At 46.2% G+C, this 26,143-nt stretch overlaps 1 protein-coding gene across 7 annotated transcripts in view; it reads left to right on the top strand.

The window, feature by feature from the left end:
- Window positions 1-26,143, top strand: part of LOC138580440 (targeting protein for Xklp2-A-like) — a 180,921-nt gene that overhangs the window by 51,416 nt on the left and 103,362 nt on the right. For all 7 annotated transcript variants that reach the window (XM_069650984.1, XM_069650985.1, XM_069650988.1 and 4 more), the window contains exons 2-3: window positions 19,845-19,974; window positions 21,536-21,658. In XM_069650984.1, coding sequence (XP_069507085.1) covers window positions 19,881-19,974; window positions 21,536-21,658 — 217 coding nt within the window. In that variant the 5' untranslated portion in view covers window positions 19,845-19,880. The remainder of the gene's footprint in view (window positions 1-19,844; window positions 19,975-21,535; window positions 21,659-26,143) is intronic.

Here is a 26,143-nt window from a genome sequence, read left to right on the forward strand (position 1 = left end):
CCCCCGGCACATCAAGCTTGAAATCCTGGAGAAGATTAATGTCATGTCCTTGATCCTTTTTCACTCGTATCGCTCTGAGTCCCCCGCTGACCCAGTCGCCTCTACCATAAGAGCGTGGCGCCAGATTCTGATGCCCGGATCTAGCTCCCCACCTTACTGCAATTGGCTTCCCCCTCTGTGCGTTCCCTGGCCTCTCCCCCACACAGGATATGCTCCTCATCCGTCACTGGTCAGACCTGGGATACAGATCTTTCTCCGACCTATTCCCCGATGGGAAATTCATTACCCCTGATACCTGGAAACCGGGGCACTCCAAGTCCTCGCTGGAGTTGCTGCAATACTTCCACTTCCGACTTAGGGCGGCAATCCAAGATATGTGGCCTTCGTATCCTGACGAACCCCCTGAGGTCTGCTATATTGGCAATTCCGCTGGGGGTAAGGGCATTGTGTCCTCCCTGTATAAAATGTTGGGGGTGCGAGCTGTCGAACTCCCAAATCCCCCCCCCCCCCATGCTGTTCGAGATGCTTGGAGTCGGGATCTGGGATTGGGCATCACGGATGAGATGTGGACCAAAATGTGCATACACACTCGCAAGGTTTCTCTTAATTCCAGAGTTAGATGTGTTCAATACAAGCTGCTCAATCGCCTGTACTACACTCCCTACGCGATTGGGAAGTTTGCCCGAGACCAATCCCACCCCTGTCAAAGATGCAGATCTAACGATGCTGACCATGCTCACATGTTTTGGTCCTGTGGGGCGCTGGCCCCGTTCTGGGATGCGGTGCTTGAGACCCTCTCTGAGATTGTGGGGTTTTCTGTCTCTCCTGAAGCGAAACAAGAGGCTAAATTTCTGAATGTGGCGGCGATTGTGGCCAAGAAATGCATCCTGCAATGTTGGAAGCGTAGATCTCTTTCCCCCCCCACCCCCCCTCCCTAGAAAGGGAAAGCCCTCACCTGGACACAATCCTGTGAAGAAGACTACATTAACATGGTGCCTAGTACAGCTCGACCTACAAACCTATGGACAGGGTTCTGTAGCTATTTGAACCGTAAGGTGGACCTGGAGCTTCTATCATCTCCTCCGTCCCCGGATCTGGAGACGGATCATGCTGCACAGTAATGCCTTTATTGCTTTTAACCTTTATTGGGACTCTGTGTGGCCTCCTGTCAAATCTGTCCTTTTCATCCATGCTTTAAATATGTAATGTGTGTTGTTGTAACTTGTAATGTGCCAGCTACTACTTCTTGCCAATAAAAAAGTTTTTAAAAAAAGTACACATTGCAGATTTCACATGTAAAGATGTGGGTGTGGGGCACCACTCTATGCTTCCCTTGCAGACAGAAAATACACTGTTTTGTGCCAGTCTGCATGCAGACCAAAATAAAATGTAGTGCCTTACTTGGCAGTGCAAAACTATTCTGACACAATCCAAAACCTGCACTGGTACAGCACTTTTACACATCTCGAGCCTGGTATACCGCCTTGACACTCGCCACCCTTCATGTCATCAACTCTAGTACTTTGTAGCAATAAATCGCGGCTGTACCGTTTGAGCAACGTGTGATCTTTTGGCTAATACTACAATGCAAACGTCACATTGCACGCATTGGAAATATTTCATCGGTGCTGTGAAACTAAAATGAGGCCTATATGCTGCATCACAAAGATCTGTTCACCAAAAGTGCAGTCTGGGTTTGCTTAATTTAATATTTGGAAGGGCTACAAGGGCGACGGGGTTGCAAGCTTTAATTAAGTGTCCGTGTCTGCAGCAGCACTATAAACGCGTAACCCTTTGCACATTTTCAACTTCTTTCAAAGCGTTGTAGTCACAATCTGAAGCGTGCACACCTATAGAATTGGGCGCTATTAATAACTATGCGCCATCCTAGCTGACATGCCTAACCACAGAGCATTCTAAGTAAACTATGCATTTTAAACCAGTCATTCAAAGCACACAGCTGTTAAAAATGCACAGCATAGCGCCTTTGAGCACATTCCAAGCGCTATGAAACCTCTTTAATCAGCCTGCCTCATGTCCTGCCTCAGAGCATGAATAGCACATAGTTTTTTTAAAGCCTTATCAATGCTTGAATAAAACCACATAAATTGTACATTATTGGTCAAATGCCAGAGCAATATGTTATTGAAATTCCCCACCAACTCAATATTTGATGTTGAAATAAACAGCAGGCCTGTGATCAAATCTAGCCAAAAACCAATGCCACTCCAGAGTTGCATCAGCTCTTGCAAGTCAGTTGGCACTGCAGGGGATCATCAGGCTGGCTCTCTGCCAATGGGATTGACAGTCCCCCTGTTGAGTCGGAGAACCCTTTTTAAGGGGTGAAAGCTCAATGTTTCATCAACAATGTGCTTATGTATGTATTCTGCTTACTTTGCAGTGGTACTGTAGATTGTAAGTAGTTGGCTTCCCGTAGCCTTACAGCAACATCTAAAATTCAGCCTGCACACTCTTCCTGTGCCGTCATTCATCAGAAGTTAAAAAAAAAAAAAAATTAGCCTTGCTAACTAATGTTGGTTTTAGTTGATATGTTGTCGTCGGTGGTTTGTTTCTATAGCTGGCACAAAACATCCTGTATTTCCGGTGAGCTAAATATAAAGATACCTATCAAAGCCCGTTCATATAAGATGCATACATTTTTATATCAACATTGTTTTTTTAATACGTTTTCGGGTAAATTTATATAATGAATATTTTGTATTGACATTAATTTGTATACATTTCTATCTCTTTTAAAATTGTGTATAAATATATTCTGTATAAACCTTTTTGTTTTACATATATAAAATTGATATATATATATATATATATACATATATATTTTATATTTAATGTTAAAAGACATTGTGTACCACACACTATCACCGAGTGGTCCTCTGGCGGCTCTGAAAGAGGAAGGGAGGTTGAGTTAGTGGGAGGAAGCTGGAAAAGTGAAAGATAGCAGTGATGTGCTGTTGGCGGCCTCAGCCTGGTGGGTCCGTTGGCTGGGCCTGGGGTGTTTGCGGCTGGTAGTCGTCATATACTGTTCTAGTTTTTTTTTTTAAATTTTTTTTGCAATGCAGTTTATGCGGTTGTTTGTGGTTGTGTTTGTTTGAGAGGTGTATGCAGAGGAGGAAATTGTTAGTGGAGTTGGTTAGTTGGCATCTCTATCCTGAATTGGTGTGTTGGGCTAGCGTAATCTCTCCAGATGGGACGGGGCACCCTGCACCTTTGTCCAGATCTGGGCCTGCGTCCCTTTCGGATCTCGTTCACACTTGCACCAGCCTTCCTCACATCACCTGTCCTTACTACCTTCTTAAAAGGACAGTGCACCTGCCAGTGTCCATACCTCAGTTAGTATGGCGATTGGCAATAACCCGATAATTCCAAAACCCGGTGGCCCCTATTAGCAATTAAGGGGCAAGTGAAGATGTTGGATGGGATTGGCTGAGGTTGTTAACTCCACCTCTATGGGTGTCGCCTGTGAACCATTCTACCCGTCCAGGTGCAATGGGTGCTTCTCGGTCTGTTCTGGGAGCTTGTCTGTGTCCTTTTCGGCTTAGTATTTTTTTCGTTTCTAATTTGGTTTTCCGTTTTAGTGGTGTTAGAGCTAGGTTTTTAGGAGTTTTCTAAATTTTAGGTGATCTTTGGTGTTTTTTGGGATGTTCCAGGTTTTCTCGGGCTTAGTGGTAGAAGGAAGTGCCTCCAAGTTTTTTCTTAAGGTATGGTTTTAGTTCCTGGTGGATTTCGTTGCTTGACCTGAGGAGTCTCGTTGGCTTGTAGATTGTTTTCTTTTGTAGGAATTCTGCTCCTTGTCCAGAGATTGCCCTGTGCGTTATGCACATTGTTTTTAAGGTGATGCAATGTTTTACTGGGAGCCAGTGTAGTAGTGTTAGGGCAGGAGTGCTGTGGTATTTTCTGGATAGTTTGAGGAGTAGTGTATGTATGTATGTGTGTGTGTGTGTGTAATATATGTATCTCCCCGTGGGGTGGAACCCCCTCTGACGTCAGCACGTCACTCTTGGCAGTCCCTGTTTTCAGAGCTCAATTCGCGCTCGAGCGAGCAACATGGAGCCCTGCTCCCATCTACACATTTTGTATATAAAATGTTTATATACACTTTATCAAAACTGAGATTTTATATCAAATGTATATTTGATATAAACTATCCATTTTTATATCAAATCTATGCTTATATCAAAGGGGGGGGGGGGGCAGGAAGCGATTGGTGTTAATGTTTCATCACACCCCAAGAACATACAGGCTAATATATATATTTTTTTGTAATATTTGCCTTATGTATATACTTGATGCTCATTCCATTATACCATCAAGATGGCCTTTGGTAGCACAGGGGCCCGCACATATCTATGCCAATGTACCTAAACTTGCACAATCACGTATACTTTAGCATTGGGATATAAATCTGACAGTGTACCTGCAGCACTCGGCTATAATACTGCCTTGAGCTAGAGAAGCAATGCGCTCAGTCCTATCTGATGCACCCACTGCTATTATGAGAGATGGGGGGGGGGGCAGGGGAGATCACACGCTTCTTCCTGCTCCTGTATTTCCCTGACTCTTTGTAGTCAAATCTGAGGGCAAGAATCTAAGAATTGACACCTTTTTGCGTTTCAGTACGGGAAATCAATTATTAAACATGGGACCTGGTTTTGCCTAAAAATGTGTTTACCTACAAACATAACATGATGTACATTGACAAAACTTGCATATAACACAATTCTCACATTCATACTGGGTTAGTAACTGTTATGGCTACAATATTGTGCTATGGAGTTTTACATTCTTATATATCTAAGTTTTTAGGTGTTCAAGTTAGTAGTGTAACATCTTGTACAGAGCAAAAATGGGGATTAAACGTCAAATCGCATAAGGTATTTTTTTACAAATTCAAAAGATCAACCAGATTTTTTGGTTCAATTGACCTTTACACTTAGGTTCCTCCTTGCTTATTTGTATAGGAGGAACCTATCCTTTCTTTGTGTTTCTAGGACCTTGTCTTCTACACCCCCTCCGTTGTCTCTGGAGGTGCAAGGATGTTACGGGTGTATTGTTGACGCACCGCGTTTCGGCCTCTATTTCATACATTGGTCTTCTCTTTAGTTGTATCAGACCTTCGTCGGGACAGGGAATGGATTCTTTATGGTGAATTGAAATCTAACCCCATGTTCATACAATCTTGTTAAGTGGGCAGGACAGACGGTGTTGAGCGTCATCCAACTACGCTTCGTATCCATGCCTCTGCTTGACAGCCACTATGGTATGTCGGTTAATGTCACTTTCGACTGCAACATCTTCTTGTGTGTGCATCTGTCAATCCTCGTTGGCCGAGGTGACTGGGTGCTTGATCAAATAACTGCTGCCGCCTTTCTTCAGCTCAGAGCCTCCTGGCTATGGGACTAGTTTGATATGATTCGTTCAGTTGGTTTTTTTGTTCTGTATCTGCAAAACATTCACTGGTTGAGTTTCCCAGTTGGTTTGTGGAAGTTTTTAATTTTGGATTGGCGACTTATACTGTTTGGATTTTTTTTGCTTATTGAAGCTCCTTGTTTTTAGGTTCCTCTACACGTGTTTTCCCCACCTAGTGTTTGGCGGTTCCCCAGGAGGTTCCTTTCTGACTGTTCCACTTAATGTTGCTTGATATTGGGGTTGAAAAATATTTGAACGAACATCGCAAATTATATCACAACATGTGAAACACAAGAAAATCACCCAACAATATAAGTTTACTAAACAAACCAAAGCACAAGGAATATTTAAAACGGAGGCAATTGAAAATACTACAAGAATTTCCAGAAAGGAAACTGGGTGCTTTCTAACAATCGATCTGCAGCAATATATCTAAACCGGGAATCGGTGAACACCAACAGGGCCTAACAAAAATTGACCTTTCAGAACATGGAATTCGGTGACTTTCAACAGAACCCAATATAAATCAGACTTTGTTAAGTGGAACAGTCAGAGGAACCACTTAGGCGGGGAAATGCGTGTAGAGGAACCTAGAAACAAAAGGAGCTTCAATAGGCAAAAAAATTCAGAGTTGCCAATCCAAAATTAAAAACTATTCCAGAAACCAACTGGGGAACTTTTCAACCAGTTAATGCTTTGCGGATACAGGACAACAAAATGAAAACGTATTAAAAAAAAAACTCAAATCAACTGAACGAAGAATGACTATTTTTGTACATGAAGGATACTGAGAGCAACGTGAACAGCATTAATTCACAATCAAATTAAAAATAAAGTGATTAACATACAAAACGATAAAGGTGCCAATTCAAATATTAAGTATTTTTTTGGTCTTATTTCTAACCCTGGTCAGCCTGAAGGTAACAGTAATTTGAATTGGAGCTGCAATTCTAGTATACTAATCTCTAATCAACTAAGATACAAGGGCGTCAGTAGCTGCTATAAGGCTGATTAATTGCATTCACTAGTTTGATATGATGCCTCAATAGGAAATGCAAAGGACCACTATCACTGAACAGACTCGCTGGAAGCCACTGCTATTCCAACACTCGACCCAGCACGCAGCTCTGCCAGTGAACCTCTATCCTGACCAGCAGCACCCACATAGTTGAGCAATGGGGCTAGAACACAGCTCTACCAATGCACATCAATCAGGACTTTCAGAAAGCGATGCCGTTTTTGCACTGGGATTCACGTACACCTGTTAAAGCACCCCAATGTAGCTTTCGCTACTATGGCCAGCGCAAAGCACTGCATTGTATTTTAATCCCCATGTTCAGCAAACATCGCTTGTCCAGCACTGGGGCCAAGAAGTTCTCTCAATGCACCTCAATCCTGATCAGCAGCACCAATTTGCTATTCCATCAGTGAAACAAGCATTCAGCTCTGCCAATAAACATCAATCCTCCCCGTCGGCACCCTCTGTTATTCAAAGTATGGGGCCCGATAATAACTACCAATACACTTCATTTGTGTTCTGTATTACCTCGGCTTTTCCGAACCTACATTCGTCTGCTAATGCACCGCCAATCCTGATAATGCATCACTGCAACCCAGCAGTCTTTCCTTGCGCAGATTTCTGAAAAGGCCATACTGTGTTGGATCCCAAGCCATTGCCAACTGTTAAGTACACTTGGTGAATTGATTCATTGCGTAGCACAATACACCAACCACATGACTCGTCTTGGCCCCAGATTACTATATGAAATTGTTTAAACCCTTTGCTTGTAGCTGTGCACTTTTATGCTCAACACTGGCAGCATGTTTAACTAACTTGATAGAAAAGCAAAAATGGAAGTCCTTATACCTTGTTGCAGTTAAATAAGCGTCCCATTTAAAATAGTAACACAAATTGCTAATTATTTAGGTTGGATTGCTTATGAAAAATATTTATGTAGCAATTTTGACTATCAATTTTGCAAAACTTTAACATTTGATGTTGGTTCTATCCTGCTGCTACCCTTGCTCCATCTTTGATATAGGAATGACTGGCTTCCTCCTTAGCCACAGCATTGTTGGCTGTCCCCTCCCCCACATGGAGGGAAAATATGCTATATTTGGTTTCAACAGTACTTGCCTACTAAATTGATCCTGGTTTTCCTTTATGGGAGGAATTGCCCTGCTCCAAGGTAACAACTTGGTTGTTTACCTGGAACTGTAAAATTAGACTCAGTTTAGTAGAAATGTGCTGGTGTCTTCTGGTGGTTTACATTTCATAATGCATGTTAGTCAGTTAAAACTACTTGCAACATTTGAAATGCCAACATTAAGTTTTAAAGAAACCTCTCCTGCAGGTATAACTGAATACCCAGTAACATTAGCGTGCAGACGAGGTCCTATGACGTGCATAAGTACCATCACATTGAGTTCTTATTTTGTATTTTTGTATGCTCATGGTAATTCATGAGATTAGTCGCGGCAATAGTTCTTTTGTTCTACAATGGGGAAACTATGTGCAGTTCTTTGCACAGGCAGTTTTTTTGGGGTAGTCCGGGGGTGGGGAGTTATGTTTTGTTGATGGTAATACATTTGCACACTGCCAGTGTTCTGCGTGTGTTTGGAAAAGGCACAAGTGCATCTGAGCGTTTTAAACAAACTCCCACTTCACAGAAATCCACACAATTTAAAATCCAAAACACATCAAGCTGCATAAGCCTGATTCAGGCTTAAACATTTGTGTTTAGCTTATTAGTTAACACCCCCTCCCAGCTCCTAATGGAGGGATTTTGAGAACCAGCACTGAGGGTTCCGAGAGGCCAACCTAGGTGATGAGCAAGGGCTTTTCACACTTCGCTCACCAACTTTCTTGAGGTAGAGTATGCTAAGCAGTAAGGTTGACTTGGGCGACAGTCCAGTAATGGTTCCACACTTTCCTAAACTCTTGGATCAAGCACACATGCAAGTCAAATGTAAGGACACTATAAAATAAGTAGGCCTAGAGGTTGGCTAGACAACTTTATTTTGAATTGCATATCTATCATGCATTATAAAGTGAACTCCCTTAAATGGGAGAGGAATGGCTAAAACTAATCGTCCGTCTGCTACCATTTTATATAAGGCAGTCACAAAGCCTGCACAAGTATCGGCTCCAAGCTTAAATTCCAACACTTCAGGGTGCAGTGGCTGAAGGTAGGAATTTGAGCAGCAGTTCCATTTGTGTCCTCAATCCTGGGGAAACTGAAATCCTTGTCTGTGGGGAAAATGACACTCCTCCCCAACCTATTCCCTGGCTGCAATCCCGTTCCCCCAACGGCAACCTCCACCTCAGTTAAAAACCAAATGCTGCAGCCCGCCTGCTCATTATCCTACCTCCCAGAGAACACAGCCCTACACTGAGAGTCCTCCATTGGCTCCCTATTGGCAGACTCGCTACCTGATCACCCACCGTGCCATCCACAACACGGAGCCAGAGTTTCTTCAAGATAAATTCACCCACTACCACCCCTGAAATACTCGGCTCTGGCACAGCATCTCCTAGTAGTCGCACACTACAACTCCTGTAGATTCCTTTCTCCATTTAAGCACCGACCATCTCAAACTCCCAACCAATGCACATTCGCAATATTGACCAATCACCTGGCATTCAGAAAGACCCTCAAAACCTTGTCCCCTCCCCCACGCACTCCACACTCGCGCTAGGGTTGCCTAAACGTGGACCCAAACCCAACACTCCTATTTGCCATTAACCCATGGATGCCGGCAGCGTTAAGAGGCACACTGTATCAAGCCATTGCATTCCCTCAAGCCCCCCCCCCTCCCTGCCATCCATCTGCTGGGCCCTCACCCACTGTTCAGACCTTCGTTCCAGGGAGGCAACGAATAGCGACACCAGCCAATCGCACTGGACCAAGAAGAAAGCAGTCAACTGCAGTAAGGCGACGGTCTACCTTACTCCAGGTCTGTGGGCACGGCCCCTATCCATGCACCCTAGAATGCAGCTACGGCTATGCTATTCCGGCCCAGCAGCACACATAGCTGGTAACCCCTCTGCCATTAGTATACAGCCGCAACCAATGAAAATAATTTGGTTCAGCTGGGCACACAGTGAATCTCCCGCACTATCCTAAAACGCCAATAGCACCCACCCACGTGCCTGACCTCTGGACTGCTTACTGGAGGCTAGCTAACCCAGCAAAAATGCACGCCAGCATCTTTAAACTCTCCTGCACACAGACTGCAGTCACCAAGGGTATTCCAACCACACAGCGCATTGAGGCCAGCTAAATGGGGTGGGGGCCGGGGGAGGGAAAGGGTGCTTATATGAATGACTACAATACAGATGCCGTTTTAGAACCGCTTCAGTTGGACTGGCCAGACCACCTTGGGATGATACCACTGCATCCCCGATGAATAAAACTCCAGGGCACAGCAGGATGGGGACGCAGAAACATTGTTGCAGATTCATGTACCACAAACTGTAAATCTGCCATGTTCCAAGTGTGGGAGGTGTCTTTTGCAGCAGAGGCATGATCTGTGAATGGTCGTCCCTCAGCCAAAAACAAAAAGTGGGTTCCCTATTAGGGAACTTGCGTCCCCTGCACACTATCTATGGCCAAAGCCTTTGGGTGTCCAAAAGCTCATGAACTGCCCTTTAGGGTGGTAGCTTATCATACATTTGCTGGGCACTTACAGGTAATGTAAATAAACATTCAAATAGTAAAGGTCAAACATTTTTATTCTACAATAAGTAGCCCAGTGCGTTTCCAGTAGTTCCACACTTCATCAGGGGCAAATGATTTCAACACATTTCTACAAGGAAGCATAGTAAAGAAAACCTTTTAGTACAATTTTGATTTATACACAATACTTGCATGTGAATACATTTGACTTGATTTTTGCCTAGTTATGAAAATGTAAGTGTGTCCGAATGTTGCAGTAATCATTTAGATGCACACATTTCGACTCAAAGATTACAATCCTCAGACCCTCATGTAATTACATCAGACCCTACTTTATCCGTCTGTCATGCTATATATGTGTACTATGTCAGTTGCTTAGTCAGAGATCACTCGTTGTGAAAAGGGTATATAACAAGATCAAAGTTTCCACTGGCAAGATTGTTGCTCAACCCCAGATACATGTCTATGGCATGTGGTGATAGCGTCACATACCCAATAATGTCTGTTTATCCTCAAAGGTTATTTATTACCTTTGATCCCATAGACCAATGGGTCCCTTCATAGCTGGGGGGGAGGGGGGTCGTCTACTTAACGGAGAATGTGTGGTAGCTTGTGATTCAAGCAACCCCATGTCTAGTAGTTAGAGTACCTCTTATGTCTGAAGGTCCTCCTGTATAGGCAGTTCACTTGGTCCGGTGCATGAGTTATACACCCCTATTGTAATACTAATTCATATGTCAAAATGGTAAGATCGATATAAAAACAAATCTTACCCAAAGAAGTGGGGGCTTTAGTGGTCCGTCCCTCAGACAAACCAGAATGGCCCTGGTGACATTCATCCACTGATGGCAAAACTGGTTAATCCCAACACTCCAGGGAAGGAAGACTTGTGGTAAGGCTTCCCTGGTCCCAGGAGATGGCGGTTTCTCATTTACTGCAGCAGAGCATAGCCAAAGCCAGTACTCTGGGTCTTCTTAATGCAGTCTTAGTTCTTGGCTCCATTGAATGACTGGTGCTCCAGCCCTTCTCCCTTTAGCCAGAATCTAGGCCGGGGACTGCACTAGCTCACCAGTAGCAACGATTTTTAAGATTCAAACTGGTAAGGGCTGTCCAATATGGACAGCTGCTCAGTGACAAAAATCCTCTGGAAGAAATGTGGTTTGGGACTACTGTCCCACTCGCACAGCGCAGTAGGCTACAAAAGTGCATGTGCTGTTTTGGCATCTTCTGGCCAAAGAAAATTGTAATGATTAAGTTGGCCTCAGTGAGGATGTTAGTGTGTGGTACAAATGTCCTTTAACATTATCACCACCGGAGTGGTCCCTTGGCGCTCTGGCGGCTTAAACAGGAGGGGAGGTTCAGTTAGTCGGAGGAAGCAGAAAAAGTGCACGAGAGCAGTGATGTGCTGTTGGCGGCCTCAGCCTGGTGGGTCCGTTGGCTGGGCCTGGGGTGTTTGCGGCCGGTAGTCGTTGTGTACTGTTGTGCAAGGTTAGTTTGCGTCTCTGTCCTGAATTGAAGCGCTCTACTTGCGTGGTCTCCCCTGTTGCGGCTCTGTCCTGATCTGAGTCTGACTGGCATACAGGTTCCTTGCTCCCGCCTCTAACATGCTCTCTCATAGCTCCCCTTATCTTCCATTCATACTCCTGTGGCCATTGCACCTGCCAATGACATCTCGGGTAGTGGGATGATTGCCAATATCTCAATAATTCCACACCCATGTGGTACTTGGCGGTAAATAATTAAGGGGCGGGCAAAGTGTTGGTGGGATTGTCTGGGGTAGTTGACTCATTCTCCATGCGTATCGCCTGTGTTCCGGTCTAGCCGGTGTCATCCGTCCGAGTGCTGTGGGCGTTACTCTCTCGGGTCCGGGATGTCTCTTTTTGGTTTGCTCATCCTTTTCCAGTTTTGGTCTCCTGGTTTAGTCTGTGGTGTTGTAGAGCCAGGTTTTTTGTGAGTTCCTGAATTTTAGGTGATCTTCAGTGTTTATTTCTTTTGGTATGTTCCAGGTTTTTGCGGCTAACTGGTAGAAGGAGGTGCCTCCAAGTTTTCTTATGGTATGAGTTCCAGGCGGATTTCGTTGCTTGATCGGAGGGGTCTCGTTGGTTTGTAGACTGTTATTTTCTTTTGTAGGAATTCTGCTCCTTGTCCGCTGATTGCCCTGTGCGTTATGCACATTGTTTTGAAGGTGATGCAATGTTTTACTGGGAGCCAGTGTCCTGTTTTTAGGGCTGGAATGATGTGCTCTCTTCTAGATAGTTTGAGGAGTCTTTTTGCTGCATTTTGGATCCGTTGCAGTTTCTTCAGGAAGTATTCTGGTATTCTGAGGTAGAGGCTGTTTGCATAGTCGATTTTAGACATGATTAGGGCGACGATGGTGAGTGTTTTGTGCTCGAATGAGAGGAAAGGTAGAATTCTTCTTGCCGTGCAGAGGAGGAAAAAGCATTTCTTCACTGTTGCATTTATTTGTGGTTCCAGGTTTAGGTTGTCCATTAGGACTCCCATATTTTTTACTACCTTCGATGGTGTTGGTGCATTTCCCATTTCTATTGGCCATGGGATGGTGGTTTCGTTCTCTTGGTCTTTGGATACGATCATGATTTCTTTCCTGGGTTGATTTTCAGGTTTTTGGCATCAATCCAGTTGAACACTTCTTTTAGACAGTCGGTTATGGTTGGATGGTCGGCATTGGTGTCATTGATTTTGTAGATCTGAGTGTCAACATGTAATGTATTTTTCTGAAGATTCTGATGACCGGAGTCTGATAGATGTTGAAATATAGTGGAGATGGTGAGGATCCTTGCGGTACTCTGCAATCGTTGACTCGTGGGGTGGATTTAAAAGGTTTTATCCATGCCGCTTCTGTTCTGTCTGCTAGGAATGATTTGGTCCAGCATAGTGCTGTCTGTTATGCCTATGTCTTCTAGTCTTTTGTTCAGGGTGTCGTGGCTAACTGTGTCAAAGGCTGCGGAGAGTTTTGATGTCGTCCCAGATGGATAGTACTGTTTCCGTTCCCCTCGCTGGTCTGAAACCAATTTGAGCTTGGTCCAGCAGGTGGTAGTTTTCCACGTGTTTTTGGGTTAGTTTATATACATAGGTTTCTAGAAGTTTCGCCGGGTCAGGGATGTTGGAGATCGGCCTGTAGTTAGAAAGGTCGTCTATGTCACCACTTGTAGAGTGGCTTGATGTATGCTGATTTGAAGATCTTCGGTACAGTCCCTGTTGAAAGTGATAGATTTAGAAGGTTTCTGTAGTATTCTGCTGGCGATCTTTGCGCGAGGATTGATTTGTAGATGTCTTGGGGACATGGGTCCATGGGTGATCCCGCTTTCTTGCTTCGTTTAACCAGCATTGCGAATGCCTCTGATATTTCAGGAAAGCTTTGGAGTTTGTGTTGTGGTTCCGAGTTGAGTTCAATGGGTTGTATGTTGAGGTTGGTTGGTCGCTTTTGTATGGTTTAACGGATGTCATTGATTTTTTTTTTTTTTCTTTTGAAGTTATCTGCCAGGTCGTTGCATCGTTTTTCTGAGAGGGTTGGGGTGTTATCGCAGCCTGGTGGGTTTATCATTTCTTCAATGATGAACATTTCTTTTTGTGTGTTGGTGGCATTGTTGCTTCTGCCATCGTAATGTCTCTTCTTTGCCTTTTGAATTTCCTTCTTGTATGCACAGAATACTGGGCTGTATTCTTTCCTCCATTCCAATTCCATCTTTCTGTTTTCCTTTTTCATGTCGTTTAGTAGTAGGGTGAACCATTGTGCCATTGCTCATTTTGATGGGGTGAACTGTTTTTCGGGGGCGATCTTGTCTATAGTATCTGCGATCCATTTGTGCAGTATCTCTGCTTTTCCGTCTAGGTTAGCTAGCTCCAGTTCTGTAGTTGAGGGTTTCATTAATTCCAGTTGTTCGAATAGGAGGCTGCTTTATTTGATGTGTTTCCAGTTTCTTTAAGTGGTGGTTGTGAGTTTCGGATGTTGGATGTAGGCTTGGGTAGGCAGAGTGATCATGAATGGGATAATGAGATGGTCGCTCCATAGTATTTGTATCGGAAGTGCTCTGGTGTTTTTTTTTCCTTTGGCGAAAATTGCGTCTAGGGTGTGTCCTGCCGAGTGTTTTGCTCCTTTGACTAGTTGTCGTAGTTTCATGGTGCTGTGTTGATTAATTAGTGAGTTTTGGGAGCTGGCGTGGCTGTCATCAAACCAGATGTTGAAGTCCCCCAGGATGATTAGGTGTTCGTGGTTGATGGCTAAATTGGTGATGGTTGATGGCTAAGTTGGTGATGGTTGATGGCTAAGTTGGTGATGGCTTCTATGAAGTTATCGACAAACATTGCATCATATGTTGGTCTGTATACCAGGATGAATGTGATGTTGGTTTTTGGGCTCGCTGTTAAGTGTATTCGCAGTTGAGGATGTTGAGTGGTTTGTCAGTTGTTATTTTCAGGTGTTCTTTGAATGCTATAGCGATGCCTCCTCCTTTTTTGTTTTGTCTGTTTATTTGTAGGCATTTGAAGTCGGTTGGAAGGCAGCTTTGGAGTGTGATTTTGTAGTTGTCCAGCCATGTTTCTGTGATGAACAGTATGTCAATGCCGTTGTCGAGTAGGTCGAAGATCTCCAGTGTTTTGACATGGATCTTGCATTTATTAGATTGCAGTGAAGTTTGGAGGAGGTGTTTTGGTTTTGTCGAGGTCGTCTCCTGCTCGGTGTTGAGTGGTTGGCCACTTGTTGGGCTGTGAGGTTCGGGGCGTCAGCATCTTCGAAGAGTTCTAGGTTGTCTTGGGTTTTTAGTGTTTTTCATCGGTCCGTCTTCTGGGAGTTGTGGTTGATTGGAAGTTCCTCTTGCTTTGGTGATGTAGGGGGTTATTGGGTCGGTCATCTGTTTTTTGTTTTGGCCATTCTTCTACTTGCTTGTTAGGTTGATTTTGCTGCTTCTAATGTTGGGTTGGATTGCTGTGGTGGCCAGTTGTCTGAGAGGTATGGAGTTGGGTAGAGGGATTTTCCTCTTCTCAGAGTTCTTTCGGTTTGTGTTCCTGACTGTGGGGGTCCAAGTCTTTGGTTGTTCTAGGTTGCTGTTCTGCCGTGTCTGTTCTTTCTTCTCTTCGTCTTTTTCTCGGAATTGGTTGTTTGCGCTGCATTGTAGGATTGAAAGTTGTTTAGTCTGTTTGGTGACGTCTAGATGGTCCTGCTTAGGTCTGGTTGTCTTGTGGTGTAGTGTTTGGTGAGGGGGTGTCCGCTACTGGTTTGGCTTCGTCTGAGGGTGGTATTCCGGCTGGGGCTGACGACTCGTTCAGTCACTCACCTAGGAGGTGAAGGGGGAGGTAAGGGTTATTTAGTTGGGTGTTATCGGTGGCTCTCTTTACTGTCCATCTCCCTAAGCGTGGTTCACTGTGGTGAGCAGGTTGTGTAGGTTAGGAAGGGTATCCGCTGGTTGGGTGGTTTGGACGGGCGTAGCTTGGACTTTTGCCTTGTGATGCGAGAGGCCCTAGTTGGAGTGACCCACCACCGTAATTCGCTGGTGGTTTCTGTCTCTCTTGGGAGTTTGCTAGCTGTGCGAGTGAACTAGATTTGAGACACCTGTATAGCGGGAGAGAGGCCTATCGATGCAGTTCGGGGATCACACAGTGCAATTTGGGCACAGAGGCCCTGCTATCAATGCAGTTTGGGGCAGTGGGCGGTGATTACATTGGATCGATAGTGGTTTTGCCTAGTGGTCCAGTATCTGGGGTAGAGTTGTACCTCTCCCCAACACAAGCCACCCTACCTTACAGGTCCTTGTAGTTGCTGGTTGACGGATGGCCACTGGCTTCCCCTGCTGACACTTCCCGGAGCCGCCTCTGTTGGAGCCGGCCTTGGGGCCCGCCAGGCAGAGGGCTGCCCTGGGAGGACCAGTGATGAAGGGCTCGAGGTCCAATCGGAGCTGGGATGGGTGGGAAGGGAGGGACCGAGACCAGGAAGAGGGTGCGCGGTGGGAGAGGGACGCTTCGGGGGCCTGGGGCCTAGTCCTGGGCCTCAATAATAAAAAATACAAACATGGACATCTGAAGGTGAACCTGGCATTTTTGTGGCCGATTACACATGGACCTGCTACACATCCAAAGCCCTTAAAGGAAGGGGGGGGGGTGGAGATCTGCCAAGCTGCTAAGTAGGCCTCCTTTGCAGCTTGTCAAAATCCTATCTTTGTTACCTAGCATGCGGTATACTAAATGTATTATCGAAAATTTGTATCTACTCGAAAGTGAAAAGGTCCAGGCCGATGAGTGGTTCCCACCACTCATCGTCGAAGAGGCACCATAGGTCGCCCACTTGGACTTCTTCATCGGACTCTTCTCCTGAGAGCTTTATCTTGTTCCTCAAAGGCCTCCACTCCTGCCGTATGGGACTGCCGTATGGGAAGTATTGAAAATGCTAAAAATATTTGAAAAACAAAAACCCTCAACAAGCCATGGTCCTACCATGCCTTCTAAAGCTGGTAAGGAAAGGGCTTGAGCCAAATCCTGCACGCCCTTGAGTCCGGGACGAAGGCTAGACACGAGAGCTGTCGAGGCCTTGACGCGATAATCAAAGGATCCTTCGAGCCGTAAGTGGAAGAATAAGAGTTTGTTGACATCAGCTGCGCCATCGACCAATGGTGCATTCGGTGCCATTGAAGTCAAATGACTACATTGCAAATATCGACGACTCCAACGTCGAGTTCAAACTTTTTGAAGTGGTCGACACACTTCCAAGATAAAACGTATATTCCTTTACCAAGAAAGGATCATTTTAAATCCCTAACCTCGCTTTATGAGGAAAATGAGCCATCAGATAACGATGCCACAGTTGGTTTGCAATATGGTACACCAAATGTCCCTGATGGCTTTATATCTGAGGATTTGTGACTAAAAGACAACTTGCAGCCAGTGGAATGGATACTTTAGAGTTTGGTCAACCTGAATCTGATTAACATGCTGATGCATCATATAGACAGTTGATGTCTAAGGTTATAGATTACTTGGGATGGAGTAGACCTACCCTCCCAGCAGGATGATCTAAAAGACATCCTTGATGAGGGTCTGCAAATGGATCCCATTGTACCTTTCCATATTGCGCTTCAAAAAAGGGTGTCTGCCGGGTGGCGCTAGAGAGCCCGACCAAGATGGAGGTCTCTCTTTGAGCTCCGCTAAATCCTGTTGCAACAGCTTCTGAGGCAGCAGAACCCTCAAGCAAGGTGCCGTCGAATACCCTGGAGGTCCCTACTTGCACCTATTAGTAAGATGCAGCACTGATCCATGCTGAGCCCATGCGATGACTTTGATCGGCGTGTGGAGGAGCCGGTGAGCACTAAAGGATCCTCCAGCCCGCCTGCTCTGTGGCTGTGAAGATTGCAGCACCCACTCCTGGGAGCCAGATTGAGGCTGGGACGGTGGTGGGATGGACCTGCCCCTGAGGCCGGCAAATGAAGCTGTGGCTGCCACCCCATGATCCCGGCATAGGTGATTGAGGAGGAGGGCACCAGACGGTGCAGGAGCCCGTTTTCACACTCCCCTGCCCCCCTTACCTCTCTCCTGCCCCGTGAGGTGTTCTTTTCTTCTGTACCTAGCCAATCTGGGCCTCCAGGTTGGAACAATTAAGGGCTGTTTGGCGGCACTATCCATCTTGAAGTGCTCGTCATATTTTAAGATCCCATTAGTGACACAATTTGTGAAGGGACTCACTAATGTGTTCCCCGTCTCCTTTCAAGGTTTGCGACCTTAAATCTGGTAATGTCACGTATGCACCATTTGAACATTTACATTCATGTCCATTAAGGTTACTAACGTTAGACCATTTTGTTGGTAGCACTAACTTCAGTCCGTAGAGTGAACTGCAGGCACTATCTAAACCACCCTTTACAATTTTCCAAAGGACAAGGTCGTCCTGAGGGTTAAGCCGCCTTTTTTTGCCTAAGATCATTTCAGATTTTCATGTAGGACAAAAGATTAAATTGTATTACCCACTTTCTACCCTTTGCCTCTTCCTGGCAAGGAGGAAGGGGGTGGGGGGGTTGCACAGGTTAGATCCACATAGAGCACTAAGCTTCTACATCTAGATGAAGTTTGGACAGTCTAGACATGATCAGCCTTTTTATAGGCTATCCAGGTCACAAACTGGGTCAGGCTGTGACAAAGCAGACCTTATCCAGATGGATCATTTTAGCAATTTTGGAATGCTCCAGCTGTGACGGCTTCGCCCTCCATACCGCCAGTTCCTTCAAACCAGCTGTCCATGGTTGGTGTAGTTTTTATCCTCCTCTGCATCGGTTCATTGCATTGAAATAATTTGTATTTGGGACTCTGCTTGGTCTGAACTACGATCCATGGATTCCTGAAGGCTCGAACACTGCTCATCTTTGGATGTGTTGGCACAATACAACATTGTTTGAAGTGCTAGGTCACGGGAAGGTCCGGCCATGTATTGCAGATATAGCGGAGTCATACTGAACATACAGGTTCTTGACACACCATACATGTGAGGATGGTTAATTCAGTAGGCACAGGAAGGCAATCTGGGACAGGGAGACCTGTTCAAACTCCATTAACATAAATGTCTTGTGTTCATTGTGTGGTTCGTGCCGTGGTTCATCAATGTAATTGGTACTGCTGCTCGGTGTTGTATCGTCCTGTACAAGATTTAGTCTGGGTGGTAATGCAAAATGCACGTGTGGCAATTTTGTCTGAATGTCCACGATTGGATGCCAACCATCTTTTGAGTGCTGCACTGAGTGATTGGGTGTGATGGAGGAGAGGGTTATTTTTGATGGCATCTGAGGGACCTAAAACCATTTGAATCTTAACGGCTGGGTTTGAACCTGCGAACAAAGCTGGTTGATGGGACTGCTTGCCGGAGAAACGCTCCCTTGCCACTGCAGGCCGTGGTCACTGTGCCCCCTGCGTTGAAACAAAATCTTGGATGAGGTGCTGCTGCCTGTAGTGTTTGCCTGCTCCAGCGTTGCCATTGGCTCGATTTGCTTTTATTATTGGGTCGCCTCTATTGCTTAGCTGCTGCTACTGTGACTTTTTGCAGTGTAGATTGCTCATCTTATCTTTGTCTATTATTTTGACCCAGCCACCTCCTGGGACTCTGCTCGCAGAACCACTCCGATGTGACCACTGGATCGCCATATGCTTAAGCTATCTTCCTTGGCCTGCTCTCCCTGACCCTCCAAATAAAGGCGTTGCTGCTGAGTGGCTGGTTCCTTGAGTTGTGCAGTCCACCTTCAAGGTCCCTAGTACCACACCAGTTGTAATAGCGTTGGTGGTCTCCACCCATTTCTCCCCAGCCCTCTAGCCATTGTACATAGGTTGGCTTCTCCTTTTTAAGTAGGGTCCTTCTGACCAAATCTGTGTTGCTGCCCTACTCATACCTACGGAATAGTGTCTTATGGCACTAGCGCATTTGCTATTTATTGGGTATTTATAATGTTCCTATACAGTTGTGGTGGGACATGGGACTGATTCTAATTTAAATGTACTTTTTTTATTTTTAGGCAAATTTTGATGGTTTTGTGCCTTCCCACACTTAAGAAATCTGCGGCAACTCTTAGGTTTTGGGTGTTGTGTACTTTTGTTTTTTCTTTTTCACTACACGAGGATTCTTTGGTAAGATTTACATGGTAAAGTGGGTGTGATTGTCCTACTGGTCAATAACTTGGATTATAAATTAACGCTAATGCCCTTGTTCAATTGTCCAGCTTTGTGTAATGCTGCATAATGTTTCCTTAGAGACCCATTTGGTGATCTGGCTCTTCAGCGGTGATAATGTCTCAGCCAGAATATTCCTTTGATGCCCCAAACTTCATCAACTTCCAAGCGCTACATGAACAGTATGACAATAATGCCGATTCCTGGTTTGGTGAGTATGTCCTCTGCATAGTTGGCAGTGAACCTTTTGGGCGCATTATTTAAAAGCTGTTTGAGCGAATGTTGGAAGCATTTGAGTATGTAAGACTTGAGCATCCTGCATTAGTTGTTCAAGTGGCTTGAAGTGACTGCAGAAGAACGTCCTGCATGTTCTTGGTGCAGCTGGAGGGAGGCGAGTGTTTAAATTCTGTGTAGATTTTAAAAGTCGTGTTCTATGGCATGACCTCGTTTCTGACATAAACCGTGTGGGTTAAATCCCGTCGACTTTCTTCAGTTTGACTCCTGGGCTGGGTTCTGGGACTGTTGCTGGGGAGGGTGCGCTAAAAGGCGTCAGTTTACAATGTGCTCGCCACATAAAGGCGCACTCCTATCAATTTTTCCTTCTATAACCGCTGTTAGTCCGACCTATTTTGCATTTAGCTGAAGTGTGTAGGGTAGCCATATTTTGCATTTCAGCCCAACAATGCTGGTTGGCCATATTTTGTATTCATTTAGCACTTAGATCGTCTGGAAACCTAGCACCGCTTTTTGGAGATAGAGGGAACCCAGGATGTAGACCTTGTTTGTAGAGCTAACCCATTTTTCCATCCTTGCACACTGCACCTTCATAACTCGATGGAAGCACAGGCACATTCCGCGCATCCTGCACTCGCACATAATACAACACCTAATGCACAACACCTCTGCCATTAGAATGAGGCTACCTTTTTAACACACTTGAACTGTAGCTGCTCCTTGCATTTATCCTTAAACGGGACCCAACCCGGTTTAGTTAACAGTTTACCTCCACGGCACCCATCCACATGCCATTCAGACATGGGTGACCAGCACTCTACTTTAATGGCTGAAATGCACACGCATAATGACACCTCTCAATTTGGACTCTGCTTCCTCCAAGGGCGTTCAACCAAAAGCACATTGGGACCATAATTATGGTAAATTGTGCTATACAAATGACAAAATGAATTGCCTACTCGCCGAAAATCTATCGCTAGCCCATCGAGTACACCATTGCTGATGGGACTGAACTAGAGCAGTACAGCTGAATTCAAACCTGCTGAGGGCTTTCCTGTCACTGAAAGATTTCAGGAAAACTGTGTGGTTGTAGGGTGCACACGTCCATTCCTTAATCCCAAGAAAACGCCACCATAAATTCAGTGACTGGGGTGTATTGCTGCTGCAAAGAACAAAACCTGACGAACTGAGTCCTGCAGGCTGAATACTTGAAGCAAGTGCTTAGCTCATCGAGTTAGCCTATTGGTGACTGTAGGCATGTAGCCCGGCCGGCTGCCATGATGCAGCTGAATTACTTGCTTCTTCATCATCGTGACTTTGTTTCTACACTACAATTAGGCCACGTTTCATCCTTTGGGCGGAATATGCACCATACTGTGAAAGTTGGTTAAAACTGATCTGTCCGTGAAGAGGGTTTCGAACAGGCTTGGTACTTGCTGCACTATTTAAGAGGCTTGGCTTGTTTGTTTTTAAATGCCCATTCAGGCACTATGGAAAGTGAGTTGCTCATGTGAGGAATTGGTTTCTTTTTGCTGCAGATCACATGGTGGATGCTGAGAACGTACCGCCACAGGATCGCCAAACTGTTCGGCAGCAAAGCAGGACCCCAGTGTCTAAGGGCAATGTTCCACGCGCAGTCGTCACACCACTTATGAAGTCTGGTATGTTATCTTTTTTATAGCCTTTCAATTGCTTCATGCAAGGATGTACCTTGGCACATCAGTCTTAAGATGTGTTCTGCACAGAGTGTATAGGGTTTTAAATTTACAGCACAGGAATGAGTTGCTACCTTAAACTTGTGGATATGCCCTGCCATGGAAGTGGAAAGCTGAAACTGGCATAGCTAGATAACCCTTCGGGTGATGCCAGTGACGGGGAGATGGATGTATAGGGTAGTGCACTGGTTGGGAAGTGTTCTTTTTTTTTTTTTTGGGTGGAGGGGTACATGTTGCTGAGCTTACTAGGTTGAATCAGTTTTGCATATGCTGGAGGGCATAACGTGGCTAGCTATTAGGTTAGATTTTCATATTTATCCCAAATCATTCATCTGTGAGGCCCCTAGCACTTTTTGCTGGACTTGTGGATTCTTTTTCTATTTCTGAGTGGGGGAACCTGTACGTACCTACTCGCCCCATTTCAACCCCCTCCACCCCCATTACTGGTCGCCATTTTTACTTCATGGTACTGAATTGTCTCCATACATTGAGTCCTACTCTCCCATAAGGGTTGGACCTCCTATTTTTCAAATTTTCCTTGTGTGAACGTCTGTGGCCAGGGGTAGAGGGATGCTTTTTATTTTTTCATCCTCCATTTTATATTGTAAGTTCAGCACACCCCGCCTTGTTTGGAATGCTGAGGGGTTTACACTGTATACCCTTTCTCACTGCTCTGTAACCTTTGTTGCAGTTAAAGCATACCTGAATGGCTAGTGGCAGTGGACATGTTGGGTGGTGTTCACCATTGACCCAAAATGGTGGCTGTGCTTTTATATTTTTCTAAATTTTGTTTTAATTTATTTTTTTGGCATTTCTTCAGCTTGTCCCTTCTTGGTCCTTCTGCCGTGCTGTGTGGGGGAGATCCTGGTTTAACTTTAGTTTTCGGCAGAAATCCTTTGTGAAGCCCACCGAGGCTTCAGAGTGTCTGTGAAGACAGGACATAAGGGAGGAGTCAAACTTCTGTTCTTGGTCTTATAGTATGCCTGCCTTTTCCAATTGGGAGGCTGGCTTGCCGGTGAAGGTTGACCATTACATTTTCTGATTTCCACCCCGCCCCCCCAATCCCTCCTTCGGAAGGCTAGTTGAGGCCTACTTGGTGCCTCATCATGTTGGAGGCAGACAAGCGTCTGTTCAGGCTCTGCTCCTGATGTGGCTTGAACAACTACATGGAAGACTGGCACACAAGGTGCCTCTATTGTTGGCAGCCTGATCATGACGAGGACCGATGCAACTCTGCTGAGGATTTCCCCCGCCAAGACTAAACGGGACAGTTACCACAGGTTGGTGGTGTGGCTGAAGGAAGAAAGGGCTCTGGGCATGCACAGGCCCCCTCCAGGTCCAGACGACCTTTGGCAGGCATGCTTTCCCTCTGGAGGGAAGATCAAAGTTCCCGGAGGTTGTTCCTCCGCAGGATGTCCTCAAAGGTCCAGTGCCGCAGCTCTGACGTGGGTGGCTACTCCTATAGGGTCCCAGTTCAGAGCACACACACGCTCTCCTTCGACTTCCCACTCAACAGTAAGCTTGCCGGTAGGTGGTATCTTCAGAGGGATCTTCCAAGAAGGGCCCTTCGAAGGATAGAGATCATTACACGAAGGGGGCTACCCTTATCAGGACGGATACAGCCCAATGGACCCCCTGCGATCCCCGGTGTGGCTGGCACTGATGAAAACCCCAAGTTCCACACCTGCAAAACGGGACAGGCTTGAGGATATATAGGGTGCCGGCCTCTGCCCCTAAATGCCTTATATCACTGCTGTCCTGGACTAAGGTTTCAGCCGCAGCCAGTAGGTGGTCCGGAAACCCATCCTCCAAATCCATAGTCCCCTGAGAAAGGGGATTTGCTGGCGACGTTGGACCTAGAGGAGGCCTACTTCCACGTCACCATACATCCAAAGCTTGGGAAGGTCTTGCGCTTTGTTTCTGGGACGTCACTACCCGTTCAAGGTTCGTGTCGATGGGGTTCCTGGGTGCCTGTCTCCACCGTGGCATCTCTAGCCCCCTCCACCCCCTCAAAGAGGGTGGCAGCTATGTTGGGGAAGATGCATCGTCCAGCTTCAACCCAGTCCGTGATGGTGTGCACCATGAAGTCGCTGCCAAGTATGTAGTCCTGCATTCACCCAATTCTGTTCTGCAGGCTAAAGAGAGGACCGCTACTGGAGTTTCTGGATGCCAGGTGTCTGCAGGTCATGTGGATGGACAAGATTGCCCTCAGCCAGGACTTCAGACATGCTGTTCAGTGGTGGGGGTGCGCCAGCATCTCTCACAAGGGCCCCTGTTCGAGGCTTTTCCATGCTACAGTCACCACAGACTAATTGCTGGACGGGTGGGGAGGCGGAGGGGGTGTAACACACACTGGGCTGTCCCACGCCAAAGGCATCTGGAGTCCGAAGGAGAAGGATCTGCGCATCAATGTTCTGGAGCTATGGCTGTGTTTTGGCCCTAGTCTTTCCTACCTCTTCTGCGGGGACGGGTGGTGAGGATTTTCAGACATTCCACATTTTGGAAACTAGGCTGGACCTGTGAGTAGTCAACCCTCCCTCCCCCAAGTCCACACCTTTCTCTGAGAACTGGGGCATTCTTCAGGACATGTTTCTCTTCCCTTTTCATCTGGTGGGCAACCATTGCAGACTCCCTCAGCAGGGAGCTGCGATCCTGCCATGAGTGGGAGCTCCAGCAGGCAGACGTCCCGCATGTGGGGCCGACCCCAGATCAACCAAGCGCCAAGCCTTCCCCAGCAGGTTCCCCCCAACCAGGGAGTTTGGGGATGCATTTCCATTCACATGGAAGGACCTGTTCCTGTATGCATTGCCTCAATACCTCATTGCTCTTCTCATGCTGCCGCAGCAAGATACCGATCGCCTGGCAGAGCCGTGCCAGATCTGGTACCCAGAACTGCTCTGCATGGTGGTGGCGCCGTCCATCTGGCTACCTCCTGCCCAGAGAAGCAGGACTAATACTATACCGCGACCCAGCGTCCCAACCTCACGACTTGGCTCCTGCAGCCCTAGAGTTCAGACATTGACATTCCTCTGAAATGCAGGAAGGCCCTTGCTAAGGCTAGAGCATCCTCGACACATTCCTGTTACAGCCACAAATTGAAACACTTCACTGTGGTGCAGAGCGCAGATTACTCCTACATGTTGGGGCACCTCATCTACTGCTGCATCTACTGGCTTTAGCCAAGGCCGGTTTGGCCCACGCCTCTCAAGGTGCACCTGGTGGCCATTTCCTAGTCACCAGGCAGATCCGTGCTGTGGTCTCGCATGCTCGAATTTCTGAAAGGCCTCTTGGGGACATTTCCACCAATGAAGGCTCCTGCCACCACCGTAGGAGCTGAATGTCATTCTTACTAAGCACCTGGACCTTTTTGTTCGCACAATTTTCTTTCCTGGAAGGATGCATTTCTGGTGGCCATTAACTCAGCCAGGCAGGTCTGGGAGATTCAGGATCTCCCCTGCAAATGCCCATACCAGCCTTCATCTGCAAGGGTGGTGCTGTGGACCCACCTCACCTTTATGCTGAAGGGTCTGTCTGAATTCCACCTTAACGAACCGTTGGTGCTTAGTCTTCCTGAATCCTTCTTAAGCCGCTGTAAGATCACTGCATATGCTGGAAGTTGCGTGTGCCACGAAATTCTACGTGGCTCTCGCAGGATTTTTTTGAAAGGCATCACAACTCTTGGTGTACTTTGGACCTGTGAATTGTGGGAAGACCCCATCAAAGGCAACCATATCCAGGTGGCTCTGCGGCTGCATTGTGCAGTCATTGCCTGCTCAACAGACCACGTCCTGGTCGGCCAAGAGCCCATTCTACCAGAGCCATCACTACAATGGCGTTCCTCGCTGGTTCCCCTGCTTGATATTTGCAGGGCTGCTACGTGGAGGTCCACGCACACCTTCACGAAGTTCTACTGCATCGACAGGGATTCCTGGGAGAAGTCCAGAGTCGGCAGACGGTGCTACACGACCTGTTTGAGTTGAGTCTGTGCCAGGGGTAAGTGGTTGTACTTCTTTCTGTTGGGCCTTGCCACCACCTGTCGTGTATGTACAGCTGTATAATCGTATTCAAGAGCATGTGAATCCATGCTGGAGACAGTTCAAGTTACTTTCCTGTAACTATTCTCCAGCTTGGGTATGGCATGTATTCAAATGCGAACCATCCTGCCTCCCACCTGTGGCTTTTATGGGTTCATACTGGCATATGTTGAGTGGATTTCTAAACTGTGGCCTGGTGGACAAAGTTTAGGAGTCCACCCCGGTTTAGTGAAACGGGGAACCTTCTGGACAATCCCAGACCAATCAAGGTAGCTTGGCAGCCGGTCAAGACTAAGTCTGAGGAAGGGTGAGGGTGATCAGAAGCCCACAATGAGCACACATTAAAGACACCACGCAGGTGTATATGAAAAATACATACTTATTTTAGGCCCAATAA

This window comes from Ambystoma mexicanum, chromosome 3p (genome assembly GCF_040938575.1).
Source record: "Ambystoma mexicanum isolate Mex_15411 chromosome 3p, UKY_AmexF1_1, whole genome shotgun sequence".
NCBI lineage: Eukaryota > Metazoa > Chordata > Amphibia > Caudata > Ambystomatidae > Ambystoma > Ambystoma mexicanum.